Source organism: Babylonia areolata, chromosome 9, assembly GCF_041734735.1.
Source record: "Babylonia areolata isolate BAREFJ2019XMU chromosome 9, ASM4173473v1, whole genome shotgun sequence".
Lineage (NCBI taxonomy): Eukaryota > Metazoa > Mollusca > Gastropoda > Neogastropoda > Buccinidae > Babylonia > Babylonia areolata.
The window spans coordinates 23,439,372-23,452,957 of NC_134884.1; the positions used below are offsets into that span (position 1 = coordinate 23,439,372).

Consider the following 13,586-nt stretch of genomic DNA (forward strand, 5'->3'; position numbering starts at 1 on the left):
CACACATGTATCTTCTTTTTTTTTCAAAACAAAATTTGGTGTAACGGGGCTGTTAGGCAAAAACTAAAGGAAAAAGAGATAGCTTTTCGTGAAACTGCTGATAGAATATTCCACAATAAGGCAAAAAGAAGTGTTGAAAAATGCATTAAGAAGGCAAAGTTTTTATATGGGAAAAAAATAGAAGAAAACCTGTCTGCAAACAACTCTGGGAATGTATGGACCGGACTGCAGAACATCACTTATCATAAAATGACCCACCAGACAGTCGACAGCGCTGACAGAACTCTTCCAGTATATATATATATATATATATATATATATATATATATATATATATATGTGTGTGTGTGTGTGTGTGTGTGTGTGTGTGTGTGTGTGTGTGTGTGTGTGTGTGTGTGTGTGTGTGTGTGTGTGTGTGTGTGTGTGTTCTTTTATTTAACGTCTATCGACAATTGTGGTTTGGAGCGAAAATCCACCACCCCACCCATGCCTTGAGTCATCACTACTTTCCACGATCCTCTCTCCTCGATTAGCATAAAAAAGAATATAAATAAAATAAAACAAACAAACTAGTCAATTAGTAAAATTACAACAAAGAGCCAATGGGGCATCTAATCAAACTATTTCAAACACAAGCTGATTGTCACACAAACGTTTCTCAGGCAAGCAGATGGAACTGCAAATTTTGTAAAAGAAAGAGGCAAATATGTTTTAGCTGTTCACGTTCATAGATGATATGCACGGTGATGATTTCATTACCACAAATGCATGTCACTTTAGAAGTACATTTTGTTCTTATGGCATCCAGTCGATGTCTGAATATGACTGGTGAGCCTTCTGCTACTGTAATGCGTTTTTCTTTTCGTCAGTTTTGCGCGAGTTATATTTTGTAATTTTTAAACATGTGGTTTGGAGCAGAAAAGAATACCTCTTATGCACAGGTTATCTTTGAGCGTACTTAACATGTTGCTAGGCGTATAAGTACAGAGGTATCTGTGTGTGTGTGTGTGTGTGTGTGTGTGTGTGTGTGTGTGTGTGGTGTGCGTGCGTGTGTGTGTGTGTGTGTGGGGAGTGCTAGCGTGCGTGTGTGCTAGCTCGCGAGCGTCCATTTAGTTACGAATTTATTTCTACATTGCACTTTCTGTTTATATTGCACTTTCTGCTTTTTTCTTATACCATTTTTCTGGCAGCTTTGGGATGCTGTCGAATCGTAACTTTCTTCCTTGAGGACTGGAAGGGAGTTACCCTCAGTTTTACTCTGTTAGTGATCATGGATGGAAAGGCACTGACAGAGGTGTGATATATCTCAAGTCTAATCTAGATGGCGGAGCTGGGCAGATCAGGCAGAACAAATAGTTTGAATAAGTCCTAGTTGGGATGTCATTCTTGCTAGAATCAATCCCCTTTTCTCACACTCACAGGCCTCGTTTTATTTAATGTTTTAAAATGTTTTGCCGATCAATTTTGAAAATAAAAAAAAATGATGCACTTTGTTTTCCTCATTACTCTTGTGTTCCGTTTATAGCTCAGAAACGGGTAGATGTCAGCTGACATTTTAAGTTTCATCTGCTAATACTGAGAATACGTCACGAAAAAAATCCATTTTCACTGCACTTTCAGTAAAACGATTTGAATAGAGTACTTAAGTCGAACTTGACAATTGTTATGAATATGTTCGACCCCTTTCCGCATTTATACTAACAAGCTGTTTGTTGTGTGTATTTCAATCTTATCTGGTGAATTCTTTACAAATTTTGCAAATGATGAGCAAATTTATATATGTTTGAAAAAGAACACAACACACACACTCTCTCTCCCTCTCTCTCTCTCTCTCTCTCTCTCTCTCTCCTATATTTTTTTTTTTTTCCTTTTTTAATTAAAAAAAAATTCATTGATGGCTTGATGTAAAAAAGCAATTGTTCCTTATTTAATTTACCATCATGAAATACAATCTTGACTTGACTTCACACACACACACACACACACACACACACACACACACACACACACATGTGCGAACACGCAGAGGGAGACAGAGAATAGATGTCTACGATAACATGATTACATTTTCATGCAAGAAAATCAGAGAGACAGAGGGGAAACGGGGCATGAGATAGAGCAGAGAAGGCAAAGTGATAATCTGTTGTAAAGATAATAATGACAGAAACTTTTTTAAATGATTTAAAACATGAAAAAGAAGAAAACGAGCAGTGTCGCTTCTGTCATTATGTAATATGAAAGTAACCTGCTGAAACAACAATCTCTGACCTTAAGTGGCAAAACCTCCTTGTTGATGGCAAAAAATCCTGCCATTGCTTTTGTCCAGGACAACAAACCAGCAACATTTCCGCACACTTTTTTGGCCTGCTCCAAGACGTAATCTTCTGAAGCAAAGTAAGGTTCCAGCAGCTCTACCATTTCGTCATTGATTTTGTCCTTGTCAAACTGCATGAGACTCTGTAGGAATGTTGTGGCTGACATCAGCTGCAAAAGTAATGTCATCACGTAACTACCCAATAGATTGGCGTTCAGATGGCTTGCAAGCCCACGATTTCTCGCAATCCCAAGATTTCTCTGTCCCATGATTTCTCTCACTTTGTCTCAATTGCGAGAAATCGTGGGGGGGGTGGGGGGTGGGGGAAATCGTGGGAAGTCCCCCTAGTTTTCATTTAAAAAAAATTTCTTTATCATCGGAGTTGGCTTCTTGTCTTTTCCCGATGCAAATCTAAGAGAAAAATGAGAGAGAAAGGAACGAGAAATGGGGGAAACGACAACAACGATCACGATAATGACAGTGGCGTTAGCGAAGACATCAACAATAGACGATGAAGGTGATGGCACAGAACTGGTTTCAGAAAGTGTGAATGTATGTGTATGTCAGTGAGTGAGTGAGTGAGTGAGTGAGTGTATGTGTGTGTGTCACTGTGTGTGTGTGTGTGTGTGTGTGTGTGTGTGTGTGTGTCACTGTGTGTGTGTGTGTGTGTGTGTGTGTGTGTGTGTGTTTCCTTATGTTTTTACTTGGCTGGTTGATTTGGTCTTCTTTCACTCTGTTTTTAAACTATTTTCATGTTCTTCAATGAAACTAAGAATCTATTTTCAGTACAATCTTGCATGCAAAAGAATGCTGACATAGTTTAAGTTTCAGTTTTTCAAGGATGCGTCAATGCGTTCGGACGAATCCATATACGCTACACCACAGATGCCTGACAGCAGCATAACCCAACGCGCTTTTCAGGCCTTGAGTGCATGCTTAAATATTTGTACCTATCACAGTGGATTTCTTTCTGCATAATTTTGCCAGAGGACAACACTCTCGTTGCCATGGGTTCTCAGTGCGCCAAGTGCTTGTTGCACATGGGACCTCGGTTTATCGTATCATCCGAAAGACTAGACGCTCAGTTTGATTTTATAGTCAAACTTTGGAGAAAGGGCGAGAGCGGGATTCGAACCCACATCCTCACGGATTCTCTGTATTGGCAGCTGAGCGTCTTAACCATTCTGCCACCTTCCTCTTGCCTTGTTGACACAAACAGATGAACAAAGAGCAAGCATGAAATGAAGAACATTCTAAATAAATATGACAAAAAAGGTTGCATCACAACAGACATCAAAACTATTTGGTCCAGTTTTCATGAGCCCTAGGTGAAAGTAAAGCATTGTGAAACACATTTATGTAGATAGTTGAATCATTTTGATGTTATTCCCAACATCCTGGAAAGAATCGGTTCAAGTCACCCCCTTTTTTCTCTTGTCTTTTTCTCTCTCTCATTTTTCTCCAAGATTTGCATTCGGAAAAGACAAGAAACCAACTGCGATGATAAAGGAAATATTTTTGTTAAACTAACATAAGGGGGCGCCCCCCACGATTTCTCGCAATTGAGACAAAACCTGGGAAGGGAGCGACGATTTCTCGCATCCCACGATTTGACTCAAAGTGTGAGACATCGTGGGACTGCGAGAAATCGTGGGCTGACACGGTTCACCCCGAATCCCCAATACACAGCCACACCCACGTTTGTCTGAAGCAACGGCAGTCCACATGGAACTCAGTTTCAGTTTCAGTAGCTCAAGGAGGCGTCAGTGCGTTCGGACAAATCCATATACGCTACACCACATCTGCCAAGCAGATGCCTGACCAGCAGCGTAACCCAACGCGCTTAGTCAGGCTTTGAGAAAAAAAAGTAAATAAATAATAGATAAAAACATAAAAAAAGAACTAATACTAATATGTATAAGGCGCAAAAACTTGATGAAGTCAACTATAACTAGTATAAGCATAAAAAACAAGAATAAAAATAATCATAATAATAATAAATAATCATAAATAATAAGTAAATAATTTCTTTTTTAATAATTTAAAAAAATAATAAAATAAATAAATAAAAAAGACAACAATGATGATAAGCAAATAAATGTAAAACATGCGGACACACATTCACACATACACACGCATATGCATAACAGATATGCACCAAATATGCAGTTTCACAGATATGAAAGCACTGTCAAATACACATAAACGTATATGAGCCCCAGCACACACACACACACACACACACACACACACATTACCCTGCACCCCCTCTACCCCCTCCTCCACACGCTCATTTCTAGGCTACGTATCGCAGCTTCCACGGCACACACACACACACACACACACACACACACACACACAGAGGCACACTTACTTGTACAATCACACACACATACGCCTATATCCCTCACCCCCAACCCCACACACATATATATACAAAGATATATATATATGCACACCCGCACGTTCCAATATTCCGTTGTTCCCACAGTGTAGGCATACATACACATACCTCATCCTCTACCACCACCCCCCCCCCCCCCCCCCCCCACACACACACACACACATCCGCACGTGCACAGAACTCTCCTGACACTTGTGTACACTTACACCCTCGCGCATGCACAAACGCACACAAACACACAGACCCACACATACACACAAAAACACACATACACACACGCACAGAGGCTGATTGGCCGCAAGAGGGATGGGAAAAGATCTCTGATGCCAAGAACGTGGCGTCTAGTGTGTTGCTCAGTCTATTTTATTTAGAAAGCCCACAGAGACTCTGTTCCGTTTTAAAGAAATTTGCGCAAGGCTGGTTTCGAAATGATGCCGATATTTGTTTAATTTGCAAAGCATCGTGCTCTACCTTTCATGCTAGACTTATGGCCGCTCCCTCCCTCTGCTTTATTTCTTTGAGGCGATCGACAGTGTGATGGCCTTGTACCTGTTCTTTTTGATATTCTTTGACTTTTCTGAGGATTTCTGATTTTCCTAGATGTAGGCCGCTCGTTGTTACCAGCAAGTCTGTCAGCTCGCTCATTTCCTTTAACACCTGCATGTCCCGGGCAGTATGACCATGTAAGTTTTTTTAATCCTCCTCATGGAGCTACTACTAAGGTATGGCGTAAGTTTGACAATGACAAGATGGATAGCAGCAGCGCTTCAGGAAAGAACCGTCGTCCTATGCCTCGGAGATTGGATGTCTGCACCTTCTAAACTATCCATGGGACTGCCACAAGGGTCTCCGCTCTCTCCTGTCCTCTACAACGTCTACACGAAGGGCCTTGCAGACTTAAACAACAATGGAATAGCTCGGGTGCTTACTCTTGCGGATGATGGCCTGGTCTTCAAAACTTCGAAAGATGCTCAGGAAAGAACTAAAGCCGTCCAGAAACAACTAAACAATATTGCTCAATGGTGCAAAGACACAGGATCTTCAATCAATCCAGCGAAAGCCCAAACGTTGCTGTGCACCCTCAACAACAGAACCGCGAGCAAATCACCACCACCTGTGTCATTCGACGGGATTCAGATCGAGAAAACCGAATGCCTACGCTATCTAGGAATACAGTTCGACAGGAAGCTGACCTTCAGAAAACATACGGAAAATACTGTTCTCAAATGCAAAAAGGGCCTTTCAGTCTTAAAAGCAATGGCAACCAAAGGTATTGAACAACGCCACCTCTTCCTGCTCCACCAATTACTCGTCCTCAGTGTGATCGACTACGGACTTGGGCTACCAACACCATCTCAAAGCAACCTCCTAAAATTAGAAAGAGTTCAAAATGAAGCTATGAGGCTGATCCTTGGAACAACAAAAGACACGCCCACGGAAACCATGCGATACCTGCTTGACCTTCCTTCAGTGCAGGCCAGAAACAAGTTAGAACAGGTTAAGACCTACTTCAAAGCATTAGAAAACCCTCAAAACCCACTGCCTGACGCAGTCAAAGAACTAAAAGACAGCCGTCTAGGACGAGGAAGATCATGGATGGGGCAAGCAGAAGACACAATCCAGCTAGTATGCCGACTACAAGACCTGAAAGAAACAAAAGAATGGGAGAAAAACCCCGAAAACCTCAACCATCTATTCAACACAGCCATTTCACCCACTCTAGGAAGACATTGTCGGGAATGGCCAGAGGGCAAAACTGATGCGGAAGTGAAGCTACTCATAGAAGAAAACAGTAAAGAAGAGGACATCATCATATACACAGATGGCTCAGTCATCAAAGACCAATCCGGATGGGGATTCACTGCGAAACAAAATGGAAAAACAATTAGGGAAGAGATTGCTGCCTACAAAGTCACAACATCCGGCCCTACGATGGAAGCTGAAGCTGTGACACATGCCCTCCAGTGGCTATCGTCTATCCATATGCCCGGAAACCAACATGCCATGATTCTAACCGACTCAATGAACCTCATACAGAAAACTGAAAATGGAATGGGAAGCCCAGAGTGGTATAAGGCAATGCGCAACTTTCAGATTAAAAACATGGAACTACCAATGTTAAATCGCAAGGAAACCACACACAAGAAAAGACTCCGCACATCTGCTGAGTCAACGCTTGGTTTTGTTTTTGTTACTATTCTGCTTGTAATTTGTACGTATCACAACCATCACCGCTCTAATTTCTCTGAGATAATGAAGTTATCTTGATTCTGATTCTGATTCAGGGCACATTCTCCTAAGGCCTCTATGTTTTGCTGTCACTAACACTAACTTTATTGGGGATGAATGTAAGTAAAACGAAATCACAAACAGGCTAACTGTCGCCAAGGAAGACGCTTTAACCGACAAAATGACAACTCAGCAAACGTACGTCATGCAAATCCTTCACACCGAGTGAAAAATACAAGGTTTTTTTTTTTTCATTAAGTCATTTTTTAACAAGAAAGGCAAAGCCTTCGTGGCTCACGTGTGATTCCTACTTGTTAAAAAATATATGTATATATATATATATATATATATATATATATATATATATATGTGTGTGTGTGTGTGTGTATGTATGTATGTATGTATATACGTATTACATGTATAAAAAATAAAAATAAAAAACGAACCCACACCCCCCTAAGGAGGCTAAACGAAATATACATTTCATGATCCGGAAATACGGTCTGATCTGGGATAATTGTGCGTCTATAATCGGTGTGTGTGGAAAGAATAGTTGCTTTTATATGTTTAATATATGCATATGAATGTGTGTGTGTGTGTGTTTATACACGTGTTTGTGTGTGTATGTATGTATGTGTGTGTGTGTGCACATGCATAGATTACATTGTTTGAACACGTCAGCCACACACACAAACACACGCGCGCGCGCACACACACATTCACACACACGCATGCACACACACATTCACACACACACATACACACATATTCACACACACACACACACACACACACATATTGACACGCACACACACATTCGCGCGCGCGCGCCCTTTCCCTTCCCCGTCTAATATTAGAGTGGAAAGACTGAAGATTACTGCTAACACTACTACTACTACTACTACCACACACACACACACACACACACACATATATATATACTCACATACATACATATATACACACACACACATATATATATATACATATACACATGTGAATATTCGTGTATGTGTGTTTATACATGTGTGAGTATGTGTGTGTGTGTGTGTGTGTGTGTGTGTGTGTGTGTGTGTGTGTACATGCATACGCGCAGGCAACCGAATCAAGGTCATTACACAGACTGACTTTGTTGACACACGTGAGCCAATATTCATGGGTGTTCGAAAACTATGTTATGAAAAAAACCCACCCCAATGTAAACATGAATAGATGAATAAATAAATAAATCGATGAATGAATACATAAAGCTACCTACCTTCAGAGATGCACTCCATGATGGTTTGAAGAACTCTGGTTTGTCAGGATCTACCTTGATGGAGTCTATCTTGCTTTGGAACAGGAGCAACACACAGTCCATGATGCGCATGATGAGGTGTGGGGGTTTGCCCAGCTTCCTGACAGTGGCAATATCAGCAGGCTTGATGGTGTTCAGCGCAGCTTCCGCCTCTTCCAACGCCGGCCGTGCAGCTTCCAGCTTAGCCAGTGCCACTTTTTTGTCCGCATCAATGGAGTTCACGATTTCCTGGGCTTTGTCCTTTACCTTTAAAACCTGGGCCTTCACTTTCTCTGCAGCTTCAGCCTTGGTAGAAACAATCTTCAACACCGCTTCAGCTTTTTGTGAGGCTACAGCCAATTCTTTTTCTTTCACGACCAGTTCTTTACTCAGTTCTGCCACTGCTGCAGCTGCTTCCACCAGCTTATCCAGACCTGCAACATTTTACTGATATCTATTATACGTATGGAACCGGCAATCTCATTTTCCATATACAACCAATTTGGGGAGTTTGTATCATACTCCCTGTTTGGCTGAATATACATACCATGTGCCTGGTGCAGATATGGGGAGTTTTTGTTATACTCCCTGTTTGATTAGATATACTTAAATACACTTGTATATACTTACCATAGGCCTATCAGTACAAACTCATTGGCCTAGTTTGCTCTAGTTTGACATGGTGCAGTATATGACACCAAGGGATGAACAACGGTAATAACAAAACAGCAAATACTAGGAACCAATTGGAAATAGTAGCAAATTCTTTTTGGGTGTCTATTTGTCCATGCAATGACATCACAACCACGCCGCTCATCCTGAATTTCCCATAAACAGCCACACTCCAATTCATCAGTCGCAGTCCCAGTGCCTGAAGTCGACTGGTAGCTATCAATAGTAGGTCTGCATGAGACCACACACCAGAGGAACTGCGCCTGAGTCACTTCCATAGTGTTCAATAGCTTGAAGTTCATGTGACGCAGTCCCAGTGCCGTAAGCCGCCGACAAGGGGCTTTAAAATTGCCATGCGGCGACACATTAGTGGAGACACTGCACTACTGCTGACTCACTTCGGTTGTGTTCAGCATTGCCTATTTTAATTCAACACGCGTAGGACAAAACTTCTAATCCTCTGTTCTCTGTTGAAGACAATAATCGTCGTGGTGCCGAACTGAGCCAACCTTCTGGATCGCCACTACGTCCCTCCAACGATAATCCCCATGAATCTGCCGAAACTGAAGACTTTGACAGAAACTTACGATATGCTTGAGGTGGACTGAGGCTATAAAAATTAGATCGCCACGAGACTACGATGCGAAAGACCACAGAATTCTGATGATGAATGAAGACTGGGATGATAACGGTGCCGCTGTGGAGGTTAGTTTAGCATTGGGGCTAGCAGACAAAGTCGTACTCTGCACCTTTTTCATGATGTATTCCGGCATCGACAAGGCCCGAGAGTAACAGACACCTGCAGTTTTGGTTAGGACATTTCAAGAACACACCCAAATATGCATCCATGAAATAGCGTTCAACTGGCGTCCCAGTCTTCTCTTTGCCTCTGATGAGCTACAAACCCCCGTCCTCCCAGTCATGTCCCGCAACGAAAGCCACCTCACCACGGCCGCTGGTCAGCTAATATGTTTGTCTATGATGCCAGGCTTTTTTTTTTAACAGTAGGCTTTGTTTTGCAACTTACCACACAGATGTTATTGACTCGGTTGTTTACCCGTGAACACATCATTAATGCATCTTACAAATATCGTTTTGGTACATTCATTCTTTCTCTCACTCACGTACACATGTCCGTGCGCACCATGGGCGTGTGTAATCCACCCTCCCCTACACATCCACATATACTTTATTCACACACACACACACACACACAAACACACACAGCTTACACGTTACACCCAACACAGTTTAAGTACTAGAAGAATACAAAGAACTTGCACACTTCATTTTCAGTTACTTTATTCGAGAGAAACGCACGGCACACACACGCGGTTCTACCGTTTCTTTTATTCGGGACAAACGCAGCGCGCGCGCGCGCGCGTGCACACACACACACACACACACACACACACACACATGCGGTTCTACTATCTGAACACATAAAGGCACTCTTACCAGTATTCATGCGCTCAGCCATGTCTCCAATGAATGATTTCTTATCGGCATACACAGTCTTATAACCATTTAAGAAGGACATATAAGACTTGGGGGTGACATGGGTAGTGCGACGATACCTGGAACACAATCATACTGTGTTGTTCAATATATTCTTACCAACATTTTCTAAGTTGACTCACACATGCTGTAAAAAGTGATGGATTTTATGTCAAAGACATAAGTACTCGGTACTTATATGTCACTTTAAAAACAGTTATCAAAACAGGAGGCGAAACCTTCAGGACTCACGTGGGATTCCTGTTCATTTGAAATAACTAGAACAAAACCGAAAATACATGTGATGGTGAGGAAAGGTAGACGAGGGTAGGCCCGATTAGTATTTACATATACTTAGATAATCGTAGGGCCGGGGGCGAGTGGATGCCAGTACTTACATGTACTTGAATATATAGTCCATTTCTTTCAAAAAAATTATAATCGGCGAATAGGACCGCATATTCTCCCACATAATATAAAACTAGATAACCATAAAAAGCTTCCAATATCTTATGTGACTTGGATGTGAGGTGCATGAGGGCCAGGATAAATTGGGCATCAAAAGTAAGAGTTAAACTGTATGAAACTGACCTGGGGTTGGTTTGTCTGAACCAAGGGACGGGGGTTATCAAGATTTGTGTTGTCTCAGCACAAGCTAACTGACCGTAGATGGCAATATGTACAATCAGCTCAGCTCTTTTCAATATGTCCCAACATATTTGGCTAAACATTTTACGTCTGTCATAACAAGATTTAGTTTTGAGCTGTCAGATACTGCTATTCATCTTTTCCGGTACAGACAACATAGCGATCCTATTTGTCCATTATGCATAAATGTAGAAGAAAACGAATTACATTTTATGTTCAGTTGTCCAAAGGTAAATAGCCTCACGTAGAATTTGATACCCCAGAAATATAACTGCCAGCCTTCTTTGTTTAAACAAATTTTCCTGACGACGTCACGTCGTGAAGAAGCCAAACAGTTTGCAACTTATTTGTACAAATTCTTCAAAACTGGATTGCTAAGTTGCACCTGATTATGATTTGTTGTATTGTTCTCTTCTGTTGTGTCACATACTGTATGTCTTGTAATCGTTTTGATAAAACTTTACTACACACAGCCCCTCCATGAAGGACCAATGCCTTAAAAAAAGAAAAAGCATCTGATTTAAAATCGCTCTCTCTCTCTCCCTCTCTTTCACTTCCTGACAATAGTTAGTGGGCAGCGCAGTTTGCTGGATGGATATTTGTATGAGTTCTAAATATATGCACAAGCGCCCGTGCTGGCAAACATATTGATATGTGACATTCTCATTTTGTAAGTAAAAATAAACCCAAATCCCCTAAAGTACCTATTAAAGTATTCCACGCATCCCTCGGCCACCCCGTCGTGTATGGAGCCCATGGCCACAATCAGTGCATGCTTGGTTTCGGGGCTGGCCACAATTTCAAAACCTGACAGATAGTGGTCAGCCACAGCAATTAGAGCATCTTTGGGCCAGCGTTGAAACCAGTCCATGGTGCACCCAGAGATCAGGCCAGGAAATTTGAGTGCTCTCTGGCGAAATTTTTCTCCCACCTGACAGAAACAGAAAACCCATAGCAGACAAATCATCCAATATGGAAAACAAACGATCAAACAACTTAAAAGAAATAAAACGCCGAGAAACAAACGTTCTAGATATATGCACAGGTGCAATCAAATTATCTGTATCACACAGAGGTCACACGCTGCAGAGTAATTTACAACATCGCGTTTTCTTGATTTTTTTTTTTCATTGCAGCTCTTCTGTCTCGCATTAAAAAGCAACATTCCAAGGATCTCGTTGAAAACAAAAAAGAACAAATGCAAATGTAATTATTTTCGTGCTAAAATAAGATTTGTGAAAAATAGGCGGGAGATTTCATATGTCATTAAAACTACATATCGATTACAGGAACACAACTGGTTCACTTTGTTTATATTTATGAATATAAAAGAAGTTAATAACCAACCCATGCATGCGCAATACGCTGAACTGGATAGTATAGTCTCAATGCTGTTTCAATTCTTACCGGCGAGAAACACAGAGCAACATGCAGGTTCTTCCGAACTCTAGACAGGTAGTACTCCATCAGGACTTCATTGGACGGGGGACGTCTTGGAAATTCTTTTTTCATTATAGGAACCAGATTACCTAGAATTTCGTCCATCTCGTCTCGTGCAAAGAGATTGGCAACCTGTCACAAACAAATATGAATGCCGCACACAGCAACTCTATTCATTAGTAAATATTTGATGAATTCTGGTCTCTCGAAGGGAAAAAAGTAAGGCAAATGGTTGGAACAAAACTATCGCTTGCGATTTGTAGTTTTGATTATAACCAAATGTCAATATTGTTTTCTATGTTTCATTGTGGGTGTAATGTTTTTTCATGCATGTTCAATGTTACTTGTATATGCTAATTCATAATGATAAACAAGATGTCACGAGTTTGATTCTTTTTTTTTTAATCCAACCACCAACTGACTACTATGCATCTTTCAGACGCCATTGTTTTCTCTGTGCTGAAACTTGGAAAGAAAAAGAATGAGAAAAATGTGAACTGACCACTCCAGAGGACAGCATGTTGTTGAGGTACTCCAGGAATGACTCGTCCTTTATTTCATTGTCAGTGAAGATAAAGGTGATCCCATCTCCGACCCCACCAGCAGTGCGGTACAGGTATTTCAAGTCGTCCAGCAGGTTCGATGCATTGTATGATCTGTTAAAACACGTACAACATCCAAAGACAACCTTTTCTCTAATATCTGTGTTTTCTGTTCCAAAATATCTTGACATGTGGGCGAAGGAAAGCAGCGAGATAGCCAGTACGTCTAAGTTCACACCAGAAGGTTTGGTTCGATCCGCTGGAATGTCCGGCAGGTAATCGTCAAGGTTTTACCTTCTCTCTGGCCAGCAGAACCGATTGTGCTTTAACCCCTTCACGAGCATAGACATGCGAAAGAGAACTACGCATAATTCACAGTTTATTATGTTATTCATACTTCAACACCTTCACGTGCGTAAGTACACAAAAGATTCGGCTTGTTATAATTTGAGTACGCTTATTCAAGAACAAGGATCCACAACCTATGCTTTTAATCGGTTTGTTATAATTTCAATACGCTCATTCAAGAACAAGGATCCACAATCCATGCTTTTTATCGATTGG

At 41.3% G+C, this 13,586-nt stretch overlaps 1 protein-coding gene across 1 annotated transcript in view; it reads right to left on the reverse strand.

The window, feature by feature from the left end:
• Positions 1 to 13,586, reverse strand: part of LOC143285595 (dynein axonemal heavy chain 5-like) — a 150,008-nt gene that overhangs the window by 37,240 nt on the left and 99,182 nt on the right. Inside the window, exons 48-53 of the mRNA XM_076592989.1 lie at positions 12,983 to 13,136; positions 12,448 to 12,612; positions 11,745 to 11,971; positions 10,354 to 10,472; positions 8,206 to 8,657; positions 2,269 to 2,484 (exon numbers count right to left, since the gene is read on the reverse strand). Of these exons, the coding sequence (XP_076449104.1) occupies positions 2,269 to 2,484; positions 8,206 to 8,657; positions 10,354 to 10,472; positions 11,745 to 11,971; positions 12,448 to 12,612; positions 12,983 to 13,136 (1,333 nt within the window). The remainder of the gene's footprint in view (positions 1 to 2,268; positions 2,485 to 8,205; positions 8,658 to 10,353; positions 10,473 to 11,744; positions 11,972 to 12,447; positions 12,613 to 12,982; positions 13,137 to 13,586) is intronic.